General features: G+C 44.9%; 1 protein-coding gene across 1 annotated transcript in view; it reads left to right on the top strand.

The window, feature by feature from the left end:
• The window catches only part of GRIA3 (glutamate ionotropic receptor AMPA type subunit 3), a 160,391-nt gene that overhangs the window by 108,606 nt on the left and 24,320 nt on the right, over positions 1-27,465 (top strand). Inside the window, exons 10-13 of the mRNA XM_070952128.1 lie at positions 365-741; positions 13,256-13,454; positions 26,021-26,268; positions 27,121-27,235. Coding sequence (XP_070808229.1) covers positions 365-741; positions 13,256-13,454; positions 26,021-26,268; positions 27,121-27,235 — 939 coding nt within the window. The remainder of the gene's footprint in view (positions 1-364; positions 742-13,255; positions 13,455-26,020; positions 26,269-27,120; positions 27,236-27,465) is intronic.

Below are 27,465 nucleotides of genomic sequence, written 5' to 3'. Positions count from 1 at the left end.
GGCCCATGTTCCTCCCCAACCTCCCCACTGTCCGAATCTGCTGCCAGCTCTGCTGGCTGCTGGCGGGCCACAACACTTAGATCTTTGATCTGGCCAGTCTATCACTGGAGTAGAACATACTGCCTGCAAATCTGCCAGAGACCCATAGAGTACTTGGGTCTCCTCCAAAAGCAGGAAGCATAAAGAACCGCAGATGGTCAACCAAGCCAGAGCAGCTTCCCCCGTGAGGTAAAATATGCTAAGAGCTGATGAGGAATCCCATGATCAGAGAGGTGAGGACTGTTGTTATGTTGAAAGAAAGATATCTTGCTGTAATTTTCTCTTCTTCTTCTTTTTTTTTTATGTCTGTGTTCTGTCTTTCCAGAGAGCAGATATAGCCGTTGCCCCATTGACCATAACCCTGGTCCGAGAAGAAGTCATAGATTTTTCCAAACCTTTTATGAGCTTGGGCATTTCTATCATGATCAAGAAGCCCCAGAAATCTAAACCGGGGGTCTTCTCCTTTCTGGATCCTTTGGCCTATGAAATTTGGATGTGTATAGTCTTTGCATACATTGGCGTCAGCGTAGTTCTCTTTTTAGTCAGCCGATTCAGTCCTTACGAGTGGCATTTGGAAGACAACCAGGAAGAACCTCGGGATCCTCAAAGCCCACCAGATCCGCCCAATGAATTTGGAATATTTAACAGCCTGTGGTTTTCCCTGGGTGCCTTTATGCAGCAAGGATGTGATATTTCTCCAAGGTTGGTTTCGGTTTCTTTCGTATTCTTCTTCTACACCCATCACCCTTTTTTGCATTTTATGGTTGGTTGGGAGAGAACCATGGTGCATATACGTTTCTGCGAGACGTCGTCCGATCGTTCTCCAAAGTTTTCTTCCGAATGCACGTAGTCCTCGACTTACAGCGGCCCGTTAACTGGCCGTTTGAAGTTAGAATTCCCGCACCTTCCCTTTGCACATTGACTTATGACCGATTTTCACACTGACGTCCATTGGCCACATCCCCACGGTCATGTGATCAATATTCATCCCGCTCGGCAACGGACTCCTATTGATGACGGTCAATAGGGGTGTCACATGATCCCTTTTTTGCGACCTTCTGACAAGCAAAGTCAACGGAGAAACCAAGTTCGCTTAACAATCGGGTCGCTTAGCAACTGTGGCAAGAAAGGGGCGCAATGTGGAGCAAAAAACTGACTGTCTCACTTAGCAGCAGAGATTTGGGGCTTCATTGTGGTTGTAAGTCGAGGACTACCTGTATATCCTTCAATGACATAAACATCCTCTGTCAAGCGGCTGTCACCGAGGATATGGCTAATCGATGCCAATTTTTTTTTCTCGCGCATCGCGGCCAGAACTTATATCCACCATGTCGAGACTGTAAAATGCATCGGGTTTTCTTTTTCTACATCCTCTTGGCGATGCTTGGAGAGCTACCGTGTTTTTGCTGCATAGCTCATTTTACGGCCATCCGCTTGGTGCATGTAACACTTTGATTTCTGCTTTGCAAGACGGTGGCTAATGCTTGATAGAGCTCACATGTTGTAACAGCATTTAAAATATAAGACATCCCTGTGCTTTGCTGTTCGTTGCTACCCGTGCTAACCTTTTTGGTCCTTCTCTGTGGGTTTTTGTTTGCTTGCTTTAATTTTGTCAAATGCTTTTCTTGTCGTGACCCTTTTGGCTTTGATTTGTATCATCCCTGACACTCGGAGCACGCTCGTTCCTCCATACATCCTCTTTCAAGAGAATTGCAATGTATTGAATTCTGTGCCTCTCTCTTTTTTCTCTCTCTCTCTCTCTCTCTCCCCCTCTCCCTCTCCCTCTCTCTCTTCTCTCATCTCTTTCTCTCTTGTCTTTCTCTCTCATGCACCCCCACACATTTCCCTCTCCCCACTCTCTCTCCTCTTTCTCTCTCATACACACACTCTTTCCATCTCTCTCTCACTCTCTCTCTTGTCTCTTTCTCTCACAACCACACATTTCTCTCTTTCTCTTTCTCTCTCTCTCATACGTACACTATTTCCATATCTCTCTCTCACACCCACTCACACATTTCTCTTTCCTCTCCCTCTCGCTCTCCTCTTTCTCTCTCATACACACACTCTTTCCATCTCTCTTTTACTCTCTCTCTCGTCTCTTTCTCTCACACCCACACATTTCTCTCTTTCTCTCTCTCCCTCTCTTTCTCCCTTTCTCTGCCTTTCTCTCTCTCTCTCTCTCTGCCTCTCTTGTCTCTTTCTTGCTCACACATACACATACACTTTCCATCTCTCTCTTTCTCTCTGTCTCTGTCTCTGTCTTTCTCTGTCTCCTTCTCTCTCACACACACATTGTCTCTCTTTCTCTCTCCCTCCCTTTCCCTCCCTCCCTCTCTCTCTCGCTCTCTCTCTCTCTCTTGCTCTGTATGTGTTTGTGATTTTGGCAATTATCCCAACAAAGGTCAGGGAGCCAGAAATACAATAGTAACGGGGAAGGTCCAGCAAAGAACCAAAGTATCGCATGTTGAAAGAAACACCGTATAATTAATTATCAGTCCTTTTTTTCATGAGGGGACAAAGCTTAGACTCTAGAGGGATAATTTAGCAGGTCAAAAAAAGGCAACCTGGAATGAGGTTAAAAATGGGGTCTCCTTCTGAACAATAGAAGTTTATTTGGAGCTCTGAAATCAACTGATTTTCTTTTATTGTACATGGAACTGTGCAAACTCGTTGGCTCAGGAACTTATAGCAGAGTCTGTTGGTATGACAGGTTACCGCTGTCAAAGGGCAACACCGAAGGACAATGTGGCGAGTTTAAGATGCGTGAACTTCAACTTCCAGAATTCCCCAGCTAGCGTAATCTGAATCACTCAAGATGGCCGAGGAATTCTGGGAGTTGAAGTCCACACATCTTATAAAGGCCATAGTTGGGAAACGCTGCTGTAGGAGATGAAGGAATAGTTCAAAGGCAAGCTATCTTTGGCCACTTCCACTTGAAATCTGTCCACCCGTTCAAAAGTCTATCAGATCACATGACATCATCTGGGAACTGAATTAATTACTAGCTAATGCAGACTATTTGGCATTGTAGCAACGTTTTGCACTTGGGTCCTACGAGACCCATGGAAGGTCTGTCCTCTGTCCTAGCTTCTTCCTTTCTTAGAAGTTCAGTTGCTTCTCAGAGTTGAGAAGAGGGAATGTGAAGATGGTTACGGGCTGGTTTAAAACTGCTTTGGAAGACTGAGGGAGGAGAGAAATGATGGAAAGTATGGAAATATATTGGTAGTTGTGGAGAAGACAAAAGGAGAAACGTGTTGTCCAAGAAGTCCTCATTTTGGTTTAGAAGCATCTGTGTTGTGGCCTGTTGGCGGCCAGCCCCTCCAGCAGCCAAATCAGATGAGGAAGAGGCGTGGGAGTCAGGGTTAGCAACAAAGCAACCTGAGAGCTCCGAGGGGGAAGAGGGAATGGAGCGGTCAGAGATAGAGACAGAGGCGGAGCCTGGGCCGTCCATCAGCCCTCAGATGGAGAGTTAAACAGTCCCCAGGTCTGAAGGTGGCTGATGAGGAAGAGGAGGAACAGCTGGGTCCAGTGCCTGAGGCGCAGATGTGCAGAAGGCAGTGGAGAGGAGAGCAGTGGAAATCTATGGGCCGGTCCTTGAGAAGGAAGAGCCACCGCTGCTAGTGAAGCCCCACCCTAGCTCTGGGGATAAAAGGCGGGGAGCGGAGATGAATAGATGTGGCAGACAACTATTCATCTCCCCTGCCGGACAGACTTGTTAACCTGCAGTGAGAGAGAAACTTTTTGCCGGGGCTGCTGGCGCTCCTAATAAAGGAAACATAGCTTCAACTACAGCGGGTTTACCGTGTTTGGGGAGCTGGGTCAGAACAATCTGGTTGTGCATTTGTGGGAAGTCAGAAACTGGATTAAGTAGATGTCATTTCAGTCAGTAGATGCCGTTACAATTACTCCAGATTAGTTGCATAAGAATTGCATGGATACTACCACAATTCTTTGGGGCCCATTACAAATTAGTGGAGTGGTGTTTGCAGAAATAAGTGGCTTTACTCCCACCCACCCACTGCCCCGGTAGTGCACTAAGCAAAGGCAAACTTTTGTGGAGAACTTTGAAGTTCAGCCTGAACTGAATCGTTCCTTCGATCCATTTCAACTCGGATATTTTTTTTTTTTTTTTGGTCCTCCGTAAATGCAACGTTTTACAGTCTCTTCTCCAAGCTGAGACTTTCCTTAAGACCCGGATTTAATTTGGAATCCCAGGCAGCACGAAATATGTTCCACGGCACTAAGCAGTAGGCCCTTCTATAATTGTTCCTCGAGTTTTCAGTCTTTATGAGCAAAATTGATGGAATTGGGATTATCCTCTTCTCCCGTCATGGGTCTAGTTTAATCCACTTTGTCCTTGGATAAACACTGCCGTATTTGGAACAGTCTTTTTGTTATACACAAAGAGTTCGGCATATGTGGGTGAGGTTTATCCAGGTCTAACATGTCTGCTTAGAAATGCAGTGCCAGTGCCAGTGCCAGTGGCTTTCCTTTCCTTCCCTTCCCTTTCCTTCCCTTCCCTTCCTTTTCCTTTTCCTACTTTCCTTTTTCCTTTCCTTTCCTTCCCTTCCCTTCCCTTTTCCTTTTCCTATTTTCCTTTTTCCTTCCCTTCCGTTTCCTTTTCCTACTTTCCTTTTTCCTTTCCTTCCCTTCCCCTTTCCTTTTCCTTTTCCTACTTTCCTTTTTCCTCCCCTTCCTTTTCCTTTTCCTTTTCCTACTTTCCTTTTTCCTTTCCTTTCCTTTTCTTTCCTTCCCTTTTCCTTTTCCTACTTTCCTTTTTCTTCCCATTCCTTTTCCTTTTCCTACTTTCCTTTTCCTTTCCTTCCCTTCCCTTTTCCTTTTCCTTTTCCTACTTTCCTTTTCCTTTCCCTTCCCTTCCTTTCCCTTCCTTTTCCTACTTTCCTTTTTCCTTCCCTTCCCTTCCCTTCCCTTCCCTTCCCTTTTTCTTTTCCTACTTTCTTTTTTCCTTCCCTTCCCTTCCTTTTCCTTTTCCTTTTCCTTTTCCTTTTCCTTTTCCTTTTCCTTTTCCTTTTCCTTTTCCTTTTCCTCCTTTCCTCCTTTCCTCCTTTCCTCCTTTCCTCCTTTCCTTTCCTTTCCTTTCCTTCCCTTCCCTTCCCTTCCCTTCCCTTCCCTTCCCTTCCCTTCCCTTCCCTTCCCTTCCCTTCCCTTCCCTTCCCTTTCCTTTCCTTTCCTTCCCTTCCCTTCCCTTCCCTTCCCTTCCCTTCCCTTTTCTTTTTTCTTTTCCTCTTTGACCTTTTAGAAACATTTGTTTTTCAAATGAATGCTTTATTGCATTCATTTAGACTGGACTCTGCCTGAACAGTTCACATTTATTTAGTTAGTTAGTGAGCAAATTAAATGGCTATCCATTTCATATGAAGTGACTTTGGGCGGCCTGCCACCCTTAAAACAAAGCCATAAACGTAGATACAAAATTATTAAAAAGAACCATTAAAAATACAAACTACCCCCGCCACAGGAGAGAGTAAATATTAACCAAAATGGTGGAGCCATCTTAATGTGTCGAGGCCCACAGCAGGGGTGAAATCTACTTACCTTCCCTATCAATTCGGAAGTGCGTGTGCCATCATCACGTTCGATTTTGACCCTCTGCACATGCGCAAAGGGTCAAAAATGGGTTACTTCCTGGTTAAAACTAGGGCGAAAACAACCTCCCCAGGCTCCAGAGGTGCTTCCTGAACTTCCGGTAGGCCTGTTTTTCACCCTCCCCGAGCCTCCACGCGCGCCCTGCAATTACCTGTATCCAAAACGGGCGATGTGGGGACTCCTGGGAGGGGCAGGGTGGATGGGTGGGGCCAGCCAGAAGTGGGCGGTTCTCCAAACTGCACAGAATCTTAGCTAGAGGTTCTCCCAAACCTCTTCGAACCCCTAGCAGCCCACCCCTGGAGGGAGGGATATCCAGTAGTAGCTATCTCATTCCCTCCAATCATTAGTAGAGGCTCCAAAAAAACCTACTGTATCTTGCCTCTGTAATGAAGATAAACAATATACATTACAACCAATATTTTTTTAGGACTTGGCCATTTTAAGACCTATGGACTGCAACTCCCATCAATGTTCATTCCAGATCGATGTTTCTCAACCTTAGCCACTTGAAGATGTGTGGACTTCAATTCCCATTTGCCGGCTAGGGAATTCTGGGAGTCGAAGTCCTCCCTAACAAACTTAAACCAGCTCCACCCAGGCTCCAAGAAATTTGTTTTGTGTGCTATCAAAGCTTTGTTCTTCCACTGTTCCCTCCTGTTTGAGCGCAGACTTCTCACTTTCTCCTTGTGCATGGATGCTTTGCAGTTGAATCCTAGAACCACAAATGCAATTTTGCTGTTTGCTTTGCTCTCAAGATAATGTGTACCGCTAGCATTTTAAATTGCTGTTGATCATGTACTTAGCCATTAATGGACCGGGAAAATAAGCATAGGACATCATGTGGAAAGCTGTGGGCGCTTTTTCAATTGGTTGGTTGGCTTCCATTTGACTTGTCCTTCTTCTTAATAGAATCTCGTCACTAATCTTTGGTAGTGTCTCAAGATAAGCCTTTAGCGGGTTGGGATACAAAGGGAGAAAACTGCTCCAGAGTCTAAGGCAGAGGTCTTCAAACTTGGCAGCTTTAAGACTTGTGGACTTCAACTCCCAGAATTCTCCAGCCAGCTGGCTGGAGAATTCTGGGAGTTGAAGTCCACAAGTCTTAAAGCTGCCAAGTTTGAAGACCTCTGGTCTAAGGTGTACACAGACACACAGACACCAGGTCACATAGCATCCAGTGGTGGAATTCAATTTTTTTTTTACTACCGGTTCTATGGGCGTGGCTTGGTGGGCGTGGTGTGGCTTGGTTGGGTGTGGCTTGGTGGGTGTGGCAGGGGAAAGATACTGCAAAATCTCCATTCCCATCCCACTCCAGGGGAAGGATACTGCAAAATCCCCATTCCCACCCAACTCCAGGGGAAGGATACTGCAAAATCTCTATTCCCACCCCACTCTGGGGCCAGCCAGAGGTGGTATTTGCTGGTTCTCTGACCTACTCAAAATTTCCACTACTGGTTCTCCAGAACCTGTGAGAGCCTGCCCTGATACCATCTTTCTGCAACTTTGCAACTCCACTCAGCATGATCTCCAGGAAAGATACATTCACTTTATGGAATAGCAGACCAGTATTTTCTTCATGGCCCCATACACTCTGAAGCATCATTTGGCCTTTGGGTCTGAAATACCACACAGCTTTCATTTTTTTATTTACATATTTACGGAACTCGGGTTTTTATACTAGATGGGACATTTCCTGCCACCCCCTCTGGGGAGGTTTGAATAGAAAGTCTCGTATGGTCTTGTGGAGAATGAATATCCTTGAAGTCGGTGGCCAACTCTAGCTGTTTCCCATTGGCTGGACATTGTATATTAGCAAGAATATCTCTTTATTCTGCTTCTGGGTGGGTGCAAAATAGATCTCTTACTCTGGTCCGTGAGTCCATTGAAGTGTATGTATTTAATGACAAATAATGCACAACAAAATGATAGATAGATAGATAGATAGATAGATAGATAGATAGATAGATAGATAGATAGATAGATAGATGATAGACAGGCAGGCAGACAGGCAGACATGGATGATAAATAGATAGATAGATAGATAGATAGATAGATAGATAGATAGATAGATAGATAGATAGATAGACAGATGATAGATAGATGATAGACACACTGATATGGATGGATGAATGATAGTGGATAGATAGATGATAATGCTAGCTAGCTAGACAGACAGACAGATATGGATGGATGGATGGATGGATGGATGGATGGATGGATGGATGGATGATAAGGATAAATAGATAATGATAAACAGACAGACAGACAGACAGATATGGATGGATGGATGGATGGATGGATGGAAGGAAGGAAGGAAGGAAGGAAGGAAGGAAGGAAGGAAGGAAGGAAAGGTAGAGGCCTGAGCAATAGGCTGGAAGAGATCGGATTATCTCCAAGCAAGAGAAAGGAAAAAAATCTCTTATTTATTGATATAACAAAACCAAACCACGATGTTTCCAAAACTATAAAAATCTGGTTCACAGACATTAGGCGTCATTCTGTTCAACGTGTCATGCGATCATACTGATAATTATTTTCACTTCGGCTTATTATCTGGGCGTCTCAGCTGATTGCACTGATCGTTGCCTGGATCCAGAGTCTAAACAGAGGCAGGAGCGTTTAACCTTCGAAGGAGAGATAGCAGGCAGATCTAGGGCTGTGGCCAGATGGAGAAGTCAACCAAACAGCCCTCCTAGCTAAGCTTTATACGGAACAGCAATTGTCATTATTGAATTAATAATTATAGAATAATTCTTGGCCGGTATTTAATCGAAACCGGCTGAAAACTCCATCTACAGAGGACTGTGCGGCAAACGATTGTGGCTTCCGTGGATGTAATTCACACTTAATGCTCAATTAAAGGAAAAAAGAAAGATAGATAGACAGAAAGTTATTTTTATGGCTGATTACCGAGTTCCATAAAGCTTTGGTTTGCCTTGAGCAATAGATGTAAATTTTTTACATTTTTAATCGTTGCAGAACTACGTGTTCTGCAAACGGCTGAAAATGCGGGCCAGTTGCTGAGTGCCCAAAATATTATCATGTGATCATGGGGATGGGCTGACCTCAGAAGTCAACTAAGTCCCATTTTGGGGGGGTGAGGGGATCTGTCCTAACTTTGAACGGTCATTAAGCTACCGATTGTAAGTAGAGGATCACCTGAGCCAGAGATGTTTGAGCACATTCCTTTGCTTCCCAGCTAGTATCTTTCCTTTTTTTTTGCATTTTCTGGAATCCATTATATGGGGAACCCTTTGTGGCTTCTGGTCTCCAGGTTCCATGCTTGATGACTTCAGTAGAAGCAAACCGGTTTTTACCAGTTTTTACTACTGGTTCTGTGGGCGTGGCTTATTTTGTGGGTGTGGCTTGATGGTCAGGTGACAATTCTTTAGGATTTACCAGAGGTACTGGTCTACCAGGCTTTTAACTGCTTGCAGAGCTGTACCGGTCTACTCATTTGTTCTTGGAGGCACCGGTCTACTCATTTGTTTTTGGAGGCACTGGTTTACCCATTTATTTTTTCAGGCACCCGTCTACTCATTTGTTTTTGGAGGCACTGGTTTACCCATTTGTTTTTGTAGGCACCGGTCTACTCATTTGTTTTTGGAGGCATCGGTCTACCCATTCGTTTTTGGAGGCACAGGTCTACTCATTTGTTTTTGGAGGCACTGGTCTACCCATTTATTTTTTCAGGCACCGGTTCTACTCATTTGTTTTTGGAGGCACCGGTCTACTCATTTGTTTTTGGAGGCACTGGTTTACCCATTTATTTTTTCAGGCACCGGTCTACTCATTTGTTTTTGGAGGCGCTGGTCTACCCATTTATTTTTGCAGGGACTGGTCTACTCATTTGTTTTTGGAGGCACCGGTCTACTCATTTGTTTTTGGAGGCACCGGTCTACCACCACACTGCCTTTTAACACTGATCAGCTGTAGGGCGGCCCTTTGAAGCCCCGCGGCAAGAGTTTAAACAGCTTTTTCCTTCTAGCCTATCAGCTGGGACTCAGGAGGCAGCAATAGATTGGGGGTGGGGCCAAATAAAAGGTAAGAATAATGCGGGGGGGCGGGGGGGCAGAACCGGTTCAATGACATCATATCATCACCGCTACCAGCTCGGCGGAACCGGGCCGAACCCACCACTGAAGCAAACGGAATTAGAAGGGGGAGCCCAAAGCCAATTTTCAAAGACGGAAAAGGTGTGTCCATGTGCTGGTGATATAGAATTAAAATTTCATGCTGTTCCAGGTAATTTATAGAAAGAGAATATAACAATTACTCTGGGGTCCTTAGTGCTCTCTGAGTTTGGTTGTTTTCTTGCTGTTGTTTTATTACCCAAGAGATACATTGGGGTCCTTGGTTCTCTCCTTATATACAAGGGCAAGCCACTGCTCCCTTTTAGCATTGATGATGTTACCTACTTGGGTAATGAAATGTCTGCAAGAAAAATACCAAGTTTAGACAGCATTAAGGACTTCACAGCTCCTTCCTCTTCCTCTTCCTCCTCCTCCCTTTACTCCACAAATCTCAGCCTCTTCTAGAACTGATAGTGTTACCCAATTGTATAATAAAACATCTGGAAGAAAATTACCAAGCTTAGACAACATTAAGGACTCCCCAGCTACTTCTCCTCCTCTTCCTGAGCTATCTATATTCTCTTCTATCAATAACAATTACTATAATCTTTTGGTTTTGCCCTCATTGATAGCATCTTAATACTTTAACTCCACACAACAGCCTAAATCTTTCTCTCAAGATATCTCTCCGTGCTCTTTGATTTGGCAATAATCTTTGAAATCCCCTTATTGATCCTTTAATTGCTGTTGATATTTAGATCTTGCTTCTTTTTTTTTTTTTTTTTTTTACCCAACCGGTATCCAATACAAAGTAATGGACGCTGCAAGTAAAGGATTGTTTAAACTCCTTTTGGGTGATCCTAAAATTGCTTTTGTGGGATGTGGTGGCTCAGTGGCTAAGATGCTGAGCTTGTCGATTAAAAGGTCGGCAGTTCAGCGGTTCGAATCCCTAGTGCCGCGTAATGGGGTGAGCTCCCGTGACTTGTCCCAGCTTCTGCCAACCTAGCAGTTTGAAAGCACGTAAAAAATGCAAGTAGAAAAATAGGGACCACCTTCGGTGGGAAGGTAACAGCGTTCCGTGCGCTTTTGGCGTTGAGTCATGCCAGCCACATGACCATGGAGACATCTTCGGACAGCGCTGGCTCTTCGGCTTATACTCCAAATGTAGCCCTGCCCAACTTCTCAAATGGAGGTTTCAGAGGCTGAAAAAAGCATCAGAAATGAAGCTTCAGAAAAGAAGCCTCCAAACAGAGCTTCAGAGGCTTTTTATCTGAAGCTGTTTCGGAGGCTTTCAGAGGCAGGAAAAAAAGTTTTTTTTTTTCTGAAACAGAGTTTCAGAAGTTTCAGAGGCAGAAAAAAAAAAGCAAAAAAAAAAAAAAGCAAGGCACAGAGCTCACAACCAAGGAACCTGTTGCTAAAATTCACCTCTGGGAACAGCTGATTGGGAGTATTCCGGGAGGCTGATCCACCTGCCAATCAGCTTTATTCTTATTTTCCTCCCCAAAAACTAAGGTGCGTTTTATACTCCGAAAAATACGGAATATTCCTGTACCATGTTGTTGCGTTGGTTTTACTTGTTTCATACGGCGGGCCACAATCATTTGGGCACCAGGGACCGGTTCTGTGGAGAGAGTTTTTTCCATGGTCCGGAGGATGTGTGGTTTTGCATGCTGCCTGCATCTCAAGGATGGGGCTTTGCTTGTTTGCGTGGCCTGATTTCTGACATCTCCCCTCCCAGTGCAGGTCCATAGACTGGAGGTTGGGACCTCTGGTTTAATATACTCCTTCATAAAAGCGTTGAAAAAAAGCAGCCTGTCTTTTGTTTTTCCTATCTTGCCTTTTTATTTATTTATTTTTAAATGCAGTTACCGTACTGTGGAAGAAAAATAAAGATGTTTGCGCATCTCTCTTGTGAGAGCTGCCAGCTGAAAAAGGGAAATCTGGAGCTTAGGTCACCATGTCCATAAATCAGGTTTATAAATTATAAATGTTTGTGCTTTGCAATCTTGACTTGCAGGCAGGCGAGCGCTCTAATTAACGACAAACCGGCTCTGGCATCACTCCCTGCAAAAGAATGCAGAATTCTGATAAATGGGACAGAAACTTGAGTGGCAGACAATCTTGGCTTTCTTTCTTTCTTTCTTTCTTTCTTTCTTTCTTTCTTTCTTTCTTTCTTTCTTTCTTTCTTTCTTTCTTTTTGTTTTTGTTTTTTTTAGACACATAAAATGGCAAAGGGAATTTCCGTTTTACCGTTTAAATGCTAATAGGAGGACAGGAAGTGCTGCAGCAGCCAATAGGGTTGGAGTCCAAAGAGATCCACTCAGCATTAAAAGCAGGATGCTGGGATTTGGCAGAAACGAGAGCAGACCCGAAATATCCTATTAAATGAGGTGCAATCACGTTTGCTCAACTGTTTATGCCATGGTTAGCCGACTCTTCGCTGGTTTGTTCAGTTTTCCTCTGTTTCTGGTTTTTTATGATGCATTAAATTCTAGGTCAGTGATGGCTAACCTTTTTGCCATTGTGTGCCAATAGCACAGGGGGGGGATCGCACATGCGTGCCCACACCCATAATTAAATGCGCCCCGGTCCCCCTGTGCATGTGCATGTGACCCCCCCCCCCTGCGCTTCCCCCACTTTTGGCATGTGATGGCACAGTAGGCCTGGTAGGCCCATTTTTCGGCCTCCCCAGGCTCCAGAGGCCATCCAAAGGCTGGAAACAGCCCATTTGCTGACTTCTGATGGGCCTCAAAGGCCCGAAAATCAGCTGGCCGGCGCATACATGCATACCGGACCTAAGCTAGGGCAACGCTCGTGTGCCCACCGATATGGTTCCGCGTGCCACAGGTGGCACACATGCCATAGGTTCGCCATCACGGTCCTAGGTAAATGAACTGGATTGGACGAACTTCATTAGCGATGCGGTAGCAAGCATTTTCATTTTGTCCTTCATCCTAGACTTAAATTACAGGTAGTCCTCGACTTACAACAGTTCATTCAGGGCCTGTTCGAAGTTACAACTGAAAAAAAGTGACTTGTTTTTCACAATTATGACAGTTGCAGCATCCACACCCACCACCACCACCCCGGTCACGTGAATCAAAATTCAGACGCTTGTGCAACGGACTCATATTTATGACAGTTGCAGTGTCCCTGTGTCACCTGATCCGCTTTTGAGACCTTCCGACAAGCCAGGTCAATAAGGAGGCCAGATTTACTTAACAACTGTATTGCTAACTTAACAACCTTAGTCATCCACTGAACAGCTATGGCAGGAAAGATCGTAAAACGGGGCAAAGCTCACTTAACGTATGAATATTCGGGCTCGATTGTGGTCGTAATTGGAGGACTACCTATGCAGCCTTGTGACATTTCCATGCCGCGAATGTAAATGCTTGGTGAATTTCTAGACTCCAAGAACGCCAATATTAGTTCTCTTTCTTTTTATTCCCCTTCTGTTTGGACCGTGTGGGATTTCTCTTCCTGCGGAAGACCGAAGACCGGCATATAGCGAAGTAACCACTTCTCCAATTTCTTAGGTCTCTCTCAGGGCGAATCGTTGGCGGCGTTTGGTGGTTCTTCACCCTCATCATCATCTCATCCTACACCGCCAACCTGGCTGCCTTCCTCACGGTGGAAAGGATGGTGTCACCCATTGAAAGCGCTGAAGATCTGGCTAAGCAGACCGAGATCGCCTACGGGACTTTGGATTCTGGTTCAACCAAAGAATTCTTTAGAGTAAGTGTTTCATTTCCTTCAAGGGGTTATGAAGTCCTGATTGGGGTCTGTAGCAGTGGTGGTTCTATCCAGGTTCAGGCAAACTGGTAGCGGCAGCTGTGGGAGGCTCCGCCCGCCCACCCGGATGTCATTGCATTCCATTTTTAATGCACTGAGCATGCGCGGAAGGCCCTGCACATGCATGGAGGTGGCGCAGGCACTCACATTTGCGAACCGGTAGCGAAGGTAAGTGAATACTACCCCTGGCCTGCAGGTGAGCCTGCTGTGGGTGTCCAGAAGATGCTGAACAAGTGTTGACAGTCCTACAGCCTGGCCTATGATGAGGGACCGTAGCTACCTGGGATATGACAAATGTCAGAATGTTTTATGTGACATGTTCCACTTGATACGGAGGAAAATTTGCTAAAGCCAACTCAGTTCCAGCATGCAAGGAGTATTTTTTTTAAATTGTTTTTATTCAATGTTTACATCTTTTAAATTATTATTATTATTATTATTATTATTATTATTATTATTATTGTTGTTGTTGTTGTTGTTGTTGTTGTTGTTGTTGTTGTTTAGACTTCTATACTGCTTCATAGTGCTTTACAGCCCTCTCTAAGCGGTTTACAAAGTTAGCATATTGCATGTTTTTTTTTTAATTTGATTTATATGCCGCCCTTCTCCGGAGACTCAGGGCGGCTTACAACGCGTTAAGCAATAGCCTTCATACTTTTGTATATTTATACAAAGTCAGCTTATTGCCCCCACAATCTGGGTCCTCATTTAACCTACCTTAGAAAGGATGGAAGGCTGAGTCAACCTTGAGCCTGGTGAGATTCGAATTTACAGTAATTGCAATATTAGCATATTGCATTAGCATATTGCCCCCAACAATCTGGGTCCTCATTTTACCCACCTCGGAAGGATGGAAGGCTGAGTCAACCTTGAGCCGGTGAGATTTGATCTGCTGATCTGCTGAACTAGCAGTCAGCTGAAGTAGCTGCAGTACTGCACTCTAACCACTGTGCCACCTCGGCTCTTTTAGTTACACTTTTACAGCTTTCCAATACCGGCATTTTTAGTAGTATCCAATTTTTCTTTCAGCCAACTATATACATACACATTTTGTTTGTGACATACTTATTCATATAATCAATACATTTTATATACATACCTACTACACATTAAATATAACATTCCATTATATGGAGTATTCCTTTAGTTGCTAACTACCATATTTTTGGAGTATAAGACACACTTCCCTCCCCCTAAAAGAGGGTGGAAATATTGGCGCATCTTATACACCGAATACAGCCATTTTTGGCCTTCCAAAACCCCGCTCTATGTGTCACGTTTTTGCAAAAAAAGGGGTCCAGTTTTCAAAAAAATGGGGCGTGCAGAGGATTTGGGAGGCCTGCAGAGTCCTCCTGTGGGCTGGGGAGGGCAAAAACACCCCCATTTTTGTGAAAAATGGGGCCGTTTTTGGCCTCCCAAATCCTCCATGCGTCACATTTTTGCCCTCCCCAGCTCCCAGGAGCACTCTGCAGGCCTCCCAAACCCTCCGTGTGTCCCATTTTTGTGAAAAGTGGGATGTGCGCAGGGTTTGGTAGGCTTGCAAAGTGCCCCTGGTGGCTAGGGAGGGCAAAATCTTTTTTTCTTCTTGCTTACCACTTCAAAATTTTGGTGCGTCTTATAGTCCGAAAAATACTGTACCTTGTCTTGATCGGCAGAGAATTGCTTTCCATTGTCCTTCAGCTATTTTCCAATTTATACTGAAGAGGAAGGGAGGAAGAACAATTGCTAGCTAAGGAGGTGTCATGAATGAACACGGACACGCATTTCCCTTCCAGGAACTAAACAGAAGCCCCTCTTGGAGGAAGAGGTGAACGGGAAGGGTTTCATTTTGGGGACAAAGACGATTTATATTTTAAACATATCTGCTGTCAATTAAAGGGGTCAACCATTCCGAGGCAGTTTTCCTCCAAGCAAGGAGAATCTGGCATTCAAAATGATGGGTAAAGGGAAATAGAGTGGAATCCAGCCTGGAGTTTTCTGTTGGGGAGAGCTGAAATTAATGTGCTCTGACAGCAGAGCTAAAATAAGTCTCTCTGTGTCTGACAGCTGAGAGTCAGGCCAAGTTTGGGTGCTCCAAATTCTATTGCAGTTACATCAAGAATTTCCTGGGGGTGAAGACTGAGTTGGAACCGCATGTAATGCTCACGTGTGTGTATGTGTGCATGTTTGTATGTATGTGTGTGTGTGTCTGTTTATCTTCTAGTGCACTTGACTCCATACGTGCCGAAAGTCAGGGTGTGATTGTTTATATTACTACGCAAATGTGGTGGTCTCACATTGCCAACCTCGTCTTTAAGGAGTGATGCGCCCCACTGTTGTTGACCTGTTTTGCACAGCATATATGTTCTGACCAGGGGTGAAATGCTCCCGGTTCAGACCGGATCACCCGATCCGGTAGCGATGGTGGCGGGTGGTTCGGAGGACCGGTAGCGAAAATCCCTGCGCCCCTCCCCCCACCATGCCCAGCTGAGCCGCACGATCATCAGAGGCTTTTTTTAAAAAACTTTTAAAAGCATTTTTTCTACAACCTCTTCCGACGAAAAAATGCTTTTAAAAGTAAAAAAAAAAGCCTCTGATGATCATGCGGCTCAGCTGGGATCGTCAGAGGCTTTTCAAAGCATTTGTTTCTGCAACCTCTTGGCCGAAGAGGTGGTAAAAAAAATGCTTTGAAAAGTCTCTGATGATCCCAGATGAGTTGCCTGATCTGCAGAGGCTTTTCAAAGCATTAGAAAAAATGCTTTGAAAAGTTTTTTTTTAAAAGTTGGCCACGCCCACCCAGTCACATTACCCCCCTCCCACCAAGCCACGCCCACAGAACCAGAACCATTTTACATTTCACCCCTGGTTCTGACCTAGGCTTCCGCAAACCACGAATCAGACTCCTTGTCCCGACAAAAACCCCTTTTTATTAAGTTACTGTGAATTCTTCTCATTTGCATCCAGCTAAGTCTTTCAAGGGTGAATTTACAGTCAGAGACTTTATCTGGCTTGGGGAAGCTGCCAGGCTGATATCTTCAAAACTTGGCAAGGAGTCACAAAGAGTCATGAACCAATTAAGCAAACGAATTGTCTCCTGCAAACTCCACTCCCCTTTCCCTCCTCTTTTATTCCCTCTGGGAGGGGCCATTCATCGTCCACCTGTGTCCTTACTCCCAAGTCGACCCTTGTTCTTTAGCTGTTCCCTTCGTCTGGCAACTCTGCGCATGCGCACACTGGGAACAGGCTCCAGCTGTTCGTCTGCCTCACTGATATCTGACTCCGAAGGCAGCTGATAACTGGCATACGGCCCTGGCCCCCTCTCTGCCTCCGATGCAGAGCCCTCATCAGAGCCTTCCCCAGACTCCAGGACTGGCCCAGGTTCCTCCCCAACCTCCTCACTGTCCAAATCTGCTGCCAGCTCCTTTGGCCACAACAATATAAAGATAACTTTAGGAAGCTCATAAGCTGAAAATGCATGGTGACTTATAAATATATTACGAAATGCTGAGGCTCCATAGCAACTCTGGAAAGACCGTCTCTGAACATGAATACTCCTGCTATCATTATCTGTGGCATACATTTGGTCTGTCCCCTTTCAAAGCAGGTTTAAAAGGATGGCCTGCATCACAGGGGACAGCAATCAGTTCAGAGAAAAATTATGCACTTTAAAATTAGTGCTTCCTTGGTGATGGTAATTTGCCCTGCCAGTCACTTCAACTGCAAGTAAACTCTCCGTTTAAATAGACAAATGAGATGAAAAGAGAATGCAGAATGTCTGTTAAAACTGAATGGAGGTTTGCTGATGTGTCAAATAGCAAATGAGATTTTACACATGCATATTTTATATATTTTATGCACGCTTAAAATAATGAATAGGAAGTTGTACAGGCGTAGGAAGATAAAGTATAGAGATGTTTTTCCCCCTCTGGAATCCAGAGTCCAGGAAATTGACATCTGTTAAATTGAGAATTAGAGAGGGAAGAACTGTAACCATTTTCTTTTTCCATGCAACATTTCCTTCGCTGTGTAACTCTACCTTCATCGCCACCTTTGCTTCAAACAGCAATCCATCCTGAAACCCTTAACAGGTTTTTTTTTTTTCTTAGATGAAAGGAATTTAAAAACATTTTCATTATTTTTTCAATGTTGGTGAGTTCCAGACAACATTGTTTAACAACAGTTAATCCCGTTTTGCGTGTGGCTGACTCAACCAGAAAGTAAAGATTAAAAACCTGGGTTTCCGAATACACTTGACTAAATTGTAGCTGGCTAATTTGTGAACATAATCCTGTCAACTGGAACCCACTGAGTACCTATTTTCTACTCCATTAAGAAAGGATCTGTGACTGGAAACACACGGGGCCAGAGCTCCTAAGCCTAATTCTACACCTGAAGCATGAAGATCAATATCCCAGTATCCTAGTATTTGAAGGGCTGCCACAAAGATGAGGGGGACAAGTTATATTCCAAAGCACCAGAGAGCAGGACAAGAAACAATGAATGGAAACTAATCAAAGAGAGAAGCAACCTGGAATTAAGGAGAAACTTCCTAAGAGTGAGGACAATTAAATAATGGAACAGCTTGCCTTCAGAAATTGTGATACTTCATCACTGGAGGTTGAGCAGGGGGCTGGACTAAAAGACCTCCAAGGTCCTTCCAGCTCTATTCTATTCTAACTTTATCAGGAGCACCATCAGGGCTACAAGTTGGCCATGGTGCATTGGCTGTGGCCAATTGGTCATGGCAAAATGACTGTGGTGAGTTGTCTCATTCCAACCAATAGATGACCTGATGGTGACTAGATATATTTGCCAGATTCCTATCTCTCATCTGCTCTTTTTCTCCAGTACTTTTGTTTAACAGACAGCAAGTTTTCTGGCCTGGTTGAGAACGTCAGTGAAGATAGCTAAGTATTTATATCTATCAGCCTGTTTGCCCCCACACTCTTACGCTTAGCAAAATTACTGTAGAAGTGATATACAAACAGGAAAACTGAGTCAAATGTCCTTGCTAATTAACTTGGAAGGAATTAAATTTAGCCCCAAATTGACCCAAACCTTTTTTTGTTGTTGTTGTTGTTTTGGGTGGTTTAAATTAGCATGTCTGGCATGCTCTATCTTCTAAATAATGGACTATGGAGTTAATTAATTCTGTGATTGGGAAAATGTCCTAAAGACGCCTCTAGGCATTCTATCTCTGGGTGATTTCTGCCCTCCCAGTCTCTGTCACACACACACACACACACACACACACACACACACACACACACACACACACACCATAGCTGTACGATGACTTGAGGAAGATGAGTTGGTTACGACTCCATAACTTCACTGTAGATTTTTTTTTTTCTTTTCATTCTGCATCAGCTCTCAACATCGGTTTTTCTCAGCCTTGGCTACTGGAAGACGTGTGGACTTCGACTCCCAGAATTCCTCAGCCAGCATGGGAATCCTGGGAATCAAAGTCCAACACCTCTACAAGTTGTCAAGGTTGGTGTAGGGCAGAGATGGCTAACCTTTTTGCCATCGCATGCCAGGAGCTGGGGGGGGTGTTGCACGCATGCATGCCCACACCCATAATTCTATGCGCCCTGCCCCTGTGCTCCCCCCACTCCTGGCACACGATGGCATGATAGGACCATTTTTTTGCTCTCCCCAGGCTCCAGAGCCTTTCAAGGAGTCTGGGGAGGGCAAAAACAGCCTCCCCCCCCGGAGGCCCTCCAGTGACCAAAAATGGCCCATTTGCCAACTTCTGCCAAGAGCTGATTTTCAGGCTTTCTGGGCCCACCAGAAGTTGGCAAATGGGCTGTTTCTGGCCTCCAGAGGGCCTCCAAGGGGAGGCCATTTTTGCCCTCCCCAGACTCCTAGAAAGGCTCTGGAAGCTGGGGAGAGCAAAAAACGGGCTTTCCTCACCTTCTAGAGGCAGGAAACAGCCTGTTTCCCTACTTCTGGTGGGCCCAGAAGGCCCAAAAATCAGCTGGCTAGCACGCACATGCGCACCAGAGCTGATCTTGCATGCCCACCGATATGGCTACGTGTGCCACCTGTGGCATGCGTGCCATAGATTCGCCCTCACCACTGTAGGGTCTCCTGCTTGGGTGGGGGGGGGCTGGACTAGATGACCTATAAGGTCCCTTCCAACTCTGTTAATCTGTCTGTTAGGCTGAGAAACCCCACTCTACATTCTGGAGAGATGGGATTAAAACTAGGAAGTAGATGCCTCCAGCATCTGTCGTTAAATGATTGTAAAACTTGACTGTGGATTGATTGATCAGGACATCTCGGTGCAGGGAGTTGAGGCAGCAACCTGAGAGAACAGATGTTTCTGTCAGTATAATGCCAACGTGCCCAAAGTGAATGGAAGAAATAACCATCTGGATTCCAGCGAATCATGGCATTTTTTCAGGACCTTGGAGAGCTCCGCACGTGGAGTTACAAACTGAATTAGCTGCTAATATACGAGGTGTTTTTGCGTCTCTTTGTGAACTATTAAAGTTTTACGGTTGGCTAAGCCGGGGCATTTTTAGCTCCATTCAGCCTGCTGCTGCTTCTTCTAAATTTACAGAGTCTCTGGCCCCTTCAGACGTCTCACAGCTTGGTGCAGTTAAAACAACGCAGAGGTTACAGGAAGGTCATTTTCTGAGTCTTAACTATGGAAGGTCTCTTATGGGGATCCTGGCTAGCGCCCGATCACAGATGTTGATGGTTTTCTTTCCGTTTTGAAGGACTTCATGGTATTCGAGGATTTTGCTGAGTTCTTGACCCTGAAGCCATGACAAATTTGAGTAAGAATAAGCATGGGGTCAATGGTTAAAAAAATAAAACCAGAACAAGCTTTCCATTTTAGGCATAGGCTGGGTGATTTTGGACCAATCACCAGGAGCACCAAGATTTTAGATCAATCACCAGAAGTTCTAGTCCTGCCTTGGGCATGAAAGCTGGCTAGGTGATTTTGGGCCAATCACCATGTGACTGAGAATTCTAGTTCCACCTCAGGCTGGAAGCCAGCTGGGTGACTTTGAACCTATCACCAGGAGACAGTGAGCTCTAGTCCTGCCTTAGGCATGAAAATCAGCTGAGTAACTTTGGGCCAATCCCTCTCTCTCTCTCAGCTCAACCCACCTCACAGGATTGTTGTGGGGAAAACAAGAGGAGGAAGGAACATTGTTATCTTCACTACCTTGAGTTACTTATATATTAACAGAGGTGGGATAAAACTCAAATAAATAAATCTTTTTGGACTGTTGCCTTCTGGCAGAAGATACAGAACAACTAAAACTCGGACCACACGTTTTCCAAATAGTTTTTATCCCAGAGCTATAATTGCACTCAACAATGAACTAAAGGGCCACCATCAGTGAGCTGTTGGACAGCATTACTAGGTCTGTTGTGTGGATGTTTGGGTGGTTTAGGGGTGGGGAATTTATGGTGGGTGGGAGTGTGTTTGGGGATTGTTATGTGTGTTAGATCTGGTCTTTGGGTGTTAAGTGAATTTCGTTGTATGGGTATATTGTGTATACACATACAATGACAATAAAGTGATGATGATGATGATGATGATGATGATGATGATGATGATGATGAATGATAGATAGATGATAGATAGATAGATAGATAGATAGATAGATAGATAGATAGATAGATAGATAGATAGATAGATCTTCTCCAGCATTGGCAGAAGCATAAGCCAACCCTGCATTCTTAGAAAGACCACAAAAGTGATGTTTTCTGTTACTTGTCATTATTTTTGGAAAGAGAAGAAATAAAGACAGTGGAGACAAGACTTTCCCCCAGCAATTTATTTTGAATTGAACAGATGGTAATGAATTTTATTCGCCCCAGTCCTGGGCCACGATCCAGATAGCAACCTGTTTTCCATGACTGGCACCGTCCCCATCATTCTAAGGCGATGACGACCGTTAGGATCTAAATGCTTTAGGTCAGGCATTCCACCTGCTTGATAATGTCTGCCCTGAATTCTCACCATTCGATTTTTCCCTGTAAAATGTAGACACGGCAAATAACACCCGTTTTTCGTGTCTCTTTCCGAAGCAAAGAATCTGCAAGCCATCTGTTTTGATCCTAGCGGTTTTAACGCTGACAAAATTGCCCTCGTTGCTTTTTGGGCCACATTAACATTGACGAAGGAGTTGTGCTATTAATTGAGATCAATAGCGGATGCCAATATTCAGCCTGATTTCGCCACTCGTTTTGTCCTGACATGACGGAGAATGGAAGACATCTGCCTCTCTTTGAAAATGGGATCAAATTTGTAATCTGGGCCTTGACAAGGAAATCTCTTTTTATCTCCTTTTTCTTTCCATAAGATCCTTTTCTGTCGTGAGCTTCGGACCCATAATCCTCATGGGTCTGCCTACGTTGGCTTTATAATTGACCAATTAGGCCTGGCTGGATCAAATTAGGCCCGGTCCTTAAGCCTGACCGATGTGCTTTTCTGTGAAATTTTGCTTCCCTCTGGAGAAGAAAGCTGCGGGTTCAAGATCGGTTCCTAGTTCATGCTGAGATCACAGCCTCGAGAGTCAAGCAAGCTTCTTTGCCTCAAGCAGTTGCCATTTTGTGAGGGGAAATTGTGACATTTTTTTCAGCTTTACAAATGGAGAAAACGTTTCTTCCTAGCTGAAGGAGCACCAAGAAAAAAAAAAAGATCATTTCCATTGAGAACACAACCTGGGGGGGGGGAATAAAAAGGGATAGAGCAATTTGCAGCTCCTGTCACAATTGCAAAGTTCGTTGCAAGCGATGGCCTTCTAACAACCTTCTATCCACCTACCCTAGGGGTCAGCAACCTGCGGCTCTTGAGCCGCATGTGGCTCTTTCACCCCTCTGCTGCGGCTCCCTCTCACTCAAAATGTCTCACAACTGGCAATGTGCGACACCCACCGGCACACAATTTTTTTTTTTTAATTTGATTTATATGCCGCCCTTCTCCGACGACTCAGGGCGGCTTACAATGTGCTCAGCAATAGCCTTCATCCTTTTGTATATTTTATACAAAGTCAGCTTATTGCCCCCACAAACTGGGTCCTCATTTCACCTACCTTAGAAAGGATGGAAGGCTGAGTCAACCTTGAGCCTTGGCGAGATTCGAACCCTGCAGTAATTGCAGGCAGCTGGTCTTAATAAGCTTAATAACAGGGTGCCTTAAACCCCTGTACTACCAAGGCTCTTTATAAATTTATTTATTTATTTATTTATTTATTTATTTATTTATTTATTTTTAAATTTATAAGAAGTTTGGAAATGGCTGTAATAATGACTAATCTAGAGAGGCTTGGAAATGGCTGGAATGCTGGCCAATCTGGAGGAGTGGCCAATGAGCTGGGAGCGTGCGGGAGTAATGCCTAATTGTGGTATCTAATGGAACAATGATTAATGAGTGGGGAGGAGCCAGGTTAAGAGTCACCTGGCTGATAAAGCTTTATAAGATGGTGGGGAGCTCAAAGCATTAACTCCCAACAAAATCTTCCTGTATTTTTTTTTTTTTTAATTTGATTTATATGCCGCCCTTCTCCGGAGACTCAGGGCGGCTTACAATGCGTTAAGCAATAGCCTTCATTCTTTTGTATATTTTATACAAAGTCAGCTTATTGCCCCCACAAACTGGGTCCTCATTTCACCTACCTTAGAAAGGATGGAAGGCTGAGTCAACCTTGAGCCTTGGAGAGATTCGAACCAGCAGAAATTGCAGGCAGCTGTGTTAATAACAGGGTGCACTAAACCACTGTACTATCAAGGCTCTTTATGGATTGCTTTATGGATGTTAGTCTGTGCCGGAAAAGGATTCAAACCATCATTTGTGTGTGTGCCGTTTTCTTTATATGCGGGAACCCGACAGTTTATTCATGTCAGAAGCATTAAAATGAGGCATGCTATCAGATGTAAAATTTAAAATATAAAATACCAGATTAAAGTATGTGCAAGTTAAACAGATCTAGCCCAGGAACGAGCAACTTTAATTGCATTCTGTCACACTGCCATGAGGTCGTCAAGCGTACACTGATCAGGGCAGAAAGAGCAGGTTATACATAGAGTATGTGTTCTCATCTGCTCAGCTAGTGACTGAAGTGATGAGACTGTCCATACTGTCAGACCTGCCCCGGTCCGATCTCTTAGAAAAGAAAGACCCTCGACTCCAATTAGCTGAAGTGATGGGTTCTTTTACTAAAAGGAGATGGTTGCAGTAAAATCAGTCTAGAACTGAGTTTCCTGCGCAAAAAAAGATACCAAATGTTTCCCCGCATCCCAGCCCTCCCCCCACCCCCACCCCTGTGACCAGTCCATCTTCAGCCAATGAAGATTCGTCTGGGTGTTTTGAGAATGTTGAGATGTTTGGGGTTATCCACATTCTTTCTCAGGGTGCATCAGGGGTGGGTTCTACTTACCTTTACTACCGGTTCACAACGGAGCAGCGCGCTCTTCTGCACATGCGCAGAAGCATTCTGATGACATCGGGGTCAGTGGGCGGAGCCTCCCGCCGGTTTTACTACCAGTTCTATAGAACCGGTGCGAACCGGGGGCAACCCATCACTGGGGTGCATGGCTTTGGGCGCGGGTACAAATGGGTTCTGAGCTTCCCTGTTTTTCATCAAGCTGTCATTTCCCCTTCTCTATTTCCCACCACCTAGCCATCAAGGTTTATTGCCCGCTGGTTCCCCTATACCCATGATGGCGAATCTATGGCATGTGTGCCACAGGTGGCATGTGGAGCCATATTGGTGGACACATGAGCGTTGCCCTAGCTCAGGTCCGGCGCGCATGTGCACACTGGCCAACTGATTTTCGGGCCTTCCGAGCCCATCGGAAGTTGGGAAACAGGCTGTTTCTGGCCTTCCGGAGGGTTTCCAGGGGGGTGGGGAAGGCCATTTTCATCGTCCCCAGGCTCCTAGAAAGGCTCTGGAGCCTGGGGAGGGCGAAAAACAGTCCCACCGGGCCCACCATGCCATCACATGCCAAACATGGGGGGAGTTCGGGGGGATGGGAGATATTGAATTTGACGGCAGGATGCCAGTGAGGTGCCGGGCCGAAGATAAGAGACCTGACAATATCCATAACTGGCTACCCTCCACTGCAACCTCCACCCAGTCTGGATTGGGAAGCAGAAATCAAGTAGAGGATCAGCTAATAGGTTAAGTTGGAAGCTGGGAAGCATCACAGTAGCAAATCCAGCCAATGCCCGCGGGAAGCCAATCATGTGCTGTTTCAGTGTTCTACTTTTGGGAGAGCAACCATGAGATAATGGTAATGACATTGCCCGAAACAACTAGGCTTTCATATCTTCTTCTTCTTCTTTTTTTCCTGCCCCCAACTTACTGTATTCTTTATATAACTGGGCTGAATAAGTCACATGAATAGGTAACTTGTTAGAAGAAAATATATCGCTTTTAATTAAGGACACAGTGTGCAGCCAGCAAAGTACATTAGCTAATTAAAACCCCTTTTTGGTCAGTCCAAATCTAACGGCAATTAAAAGGCCATCAGATGACTTTTTAAAGATGTAAAGGAGATTTTGATAGGAATGCTGGCTCAAACTACAGGTGAGGGGTCGTCTTTGAGAGCAAGCATTTCCCTCCCCCCTGGTCAGATCATAATGGAAGTCACAGTAACAGAGTTGGAAGGGACCTTGGAGGTCATGTATCATGGATCCCTTCTTTCCAAACTCTATCCTTTCTAACTATCCAAGCCATAAATGACAAATTCCTCCCCCCTCCCCCATTTTCAGTATATATAAAAAAAGAGAGCCATAAATTGCAGTGATTGCCTTTTCCTTAATCAAACAAGTTGATGGTGCCATCTCTGCAAATTCTATGCAAATAGGAGGAGGAAGATGTGTCGGATAGGTTCGCCGCCTTAAGTTCTTTGTAAAAATAGTAAAGGAAGTATATATATAAATAAATAATCTCTCTCTCTCTCTCTCTCCCTCTCCCCTTCTCCCTCTCTCCCCTCTCTCTTCCTTTCCCTCCTTCTCCCTCTCCCCACTTTCTCCCTCTCTTTCTCTCTCTCCCTCCCTCTCTCTCCTTCTCTCTTCCTCTCTCTCCTCTCTCTCCCTCCCTTTCTCTCTTCCTTTCCCTCCTTCTCCCTCTTCCCACTTTCTCCCTCTCTTTCTCTCTCTCCCTCCCTCTCTCTCCTTCTCTCTTCCTCTCTCTCCTCTCTCTCCCTCCCTTTCTCTCTTCCTTTCCCTCCTTCTCCCTCTTCCCACTTTCTCCCTCTCTTTCTCTCTCTCCCCTCTCTCCTTCTCTCTTCCTCTCTCTCCCTCCCTCTCCTTCCCTCTTCCTATCTCCCTACCTCTCTCCCTCTCCTTCTCTCTCTCCCTCCCTCCTTCTTCCTCTCCCCCTCTCTCCCTCTTCTTCTCTCTCTCCCTCCCTCCCTCTCTCTCCCTCTTCCTCTCTCCACTCTCCCTCTCTCCCACTCTCTCTCCCTCTCCCACTCTCTCTCCCTCCTTCTCTCTCCCTCTCCCTCTCCCTCTCTCTCTCCCTCCCTCCCTCCCTCTCCCTCTCTCTCCCTCTCAGAGATCCAAAATTGCTGTCTATGAGAAAATGTGGTCGTACATGAAGTCGGCAGAGCCCTCGGTGTTTGCCAAAACCACGGCCGACGGGGTGGCCCGCGTGAGGAAATCAAAGGGAAAGTTTGCATTCCTGCTCGAATCCACCATGAATGAGTACATTGAACAGCGAAAGCCCTGTGACACAATGAAAGTTGGTGGGAACCTGGATTCCAAAGGCTATGGTGTAGCAACTCCTAAAGGCTCAGCATTAAGGTGGGTGGAATAATATAACAATCTCCATGTTGTTATAGTATTCCACCTACCCTGATGTATTGTGTTGTCTTTTTTTTTTTTCTTTTTTTCTTTCTTGTGGATTTGAGGTAAACATAAACAGTTTTTTTTTTAAAAAAAAAACAAAAAACAAAATCTTAAAAAACAGTATTCCATGGAGTTAAATACGATGGTAAATTACGGTTTTGTTGACCTGAATGCATCCATATATTATATTTTTTCCCCCCCTAAATGTTCTCTCCGTGTTGTCCCTCCAGATGGTTGCTGTTTGTTTGTTTGTTTGTTAAATTTGACCGTCCAGTGGCTTTTTTCCCCCCTCTCAATTGAAATGTTCAAAGCCCGAATTTAAAACCACCCTATGTAATGAACCTTAAATTGCATGCGGTGGTATTCTCGTTGTGTTTTTCCTTTTTTTTTTTTTTTTCTTCCCCTCCCTCCTTTTTTTCCTTCCTTCCTTTCTCTCTCCGAAGACAGTCTCCCCCCCCCCATCCTGCACCCCTCGGGGTTTTCAGCAAATGGATCCTTCCAACTTTACCCCGCCATTTGCTGTAACAAATCCACGCTCTCTAGCGCCACCTCCCTGTGGGTAAAAAAAAGACACCCTGCTTTAAAAACCCCAAACCAAAGCACTTTAAAACCAGAATCCACTGAAGCCCCCCCCCCCAAAAAAATCCATTTTTTTTAAAAAAACAGACCAAATCAAAGATCTTTTTTTTTTTTCCTTCTTCTTCTTTCTGGCCAATTTGTCCTTCCGCTCCTTTCCTTCTGCGTTTGAAACACCTTTAACCGAGCATCGCTGCATTATTCTTACGAGTTATGTTTTATCGTTTCAAGAAATGCTGTAAACCTGGCAGTATTAAAACTGAATGAGCAAGGCCTGTTGGACAAATTGAAAAACAAATGGTGGTACGACAAAGGAGAGTGCGGCAGCGGGGGCGGTGACTCCAAGGTCAGCCTCAATGCACCACAGTCGGGTACCTTAGTCAAGAGTAATCGGCAAAGCTGTTATTTGATGCATTGGGGGGGACAAAGAACTTTGTCATGGAGACCGTCTTGAATCCATCAAGGGTCAGGTCCCTCACTTGCCTTGTAGCTTCTTCCACTGGACAGCCTCCTCTTCTTCCTCCTTTCTTTATTGAACCGACAGGGAGAACTTGCCCTACTGGGTTGGCCTTGGCT

Source organism: Pituophis catenifer, unplaced genomic scaffold (assembly GCF_029215685.1).
Source record: "Pituophis catenifer annectens isolate HBS135680 unplaced genomic scaffold, rPitCat1.0.hap2 SCAF_11, whole genome shotgun sequence".
Taxonomy (NCBI): Eukaryota; Metazoa; Chordata; class Lepidosauria; order Squamata; family Colubridae; genus Pituophis; species Pituophis catenifer.
This window is presented reverse-complemented; position numbering and strand designations above follow the sequence as displayed.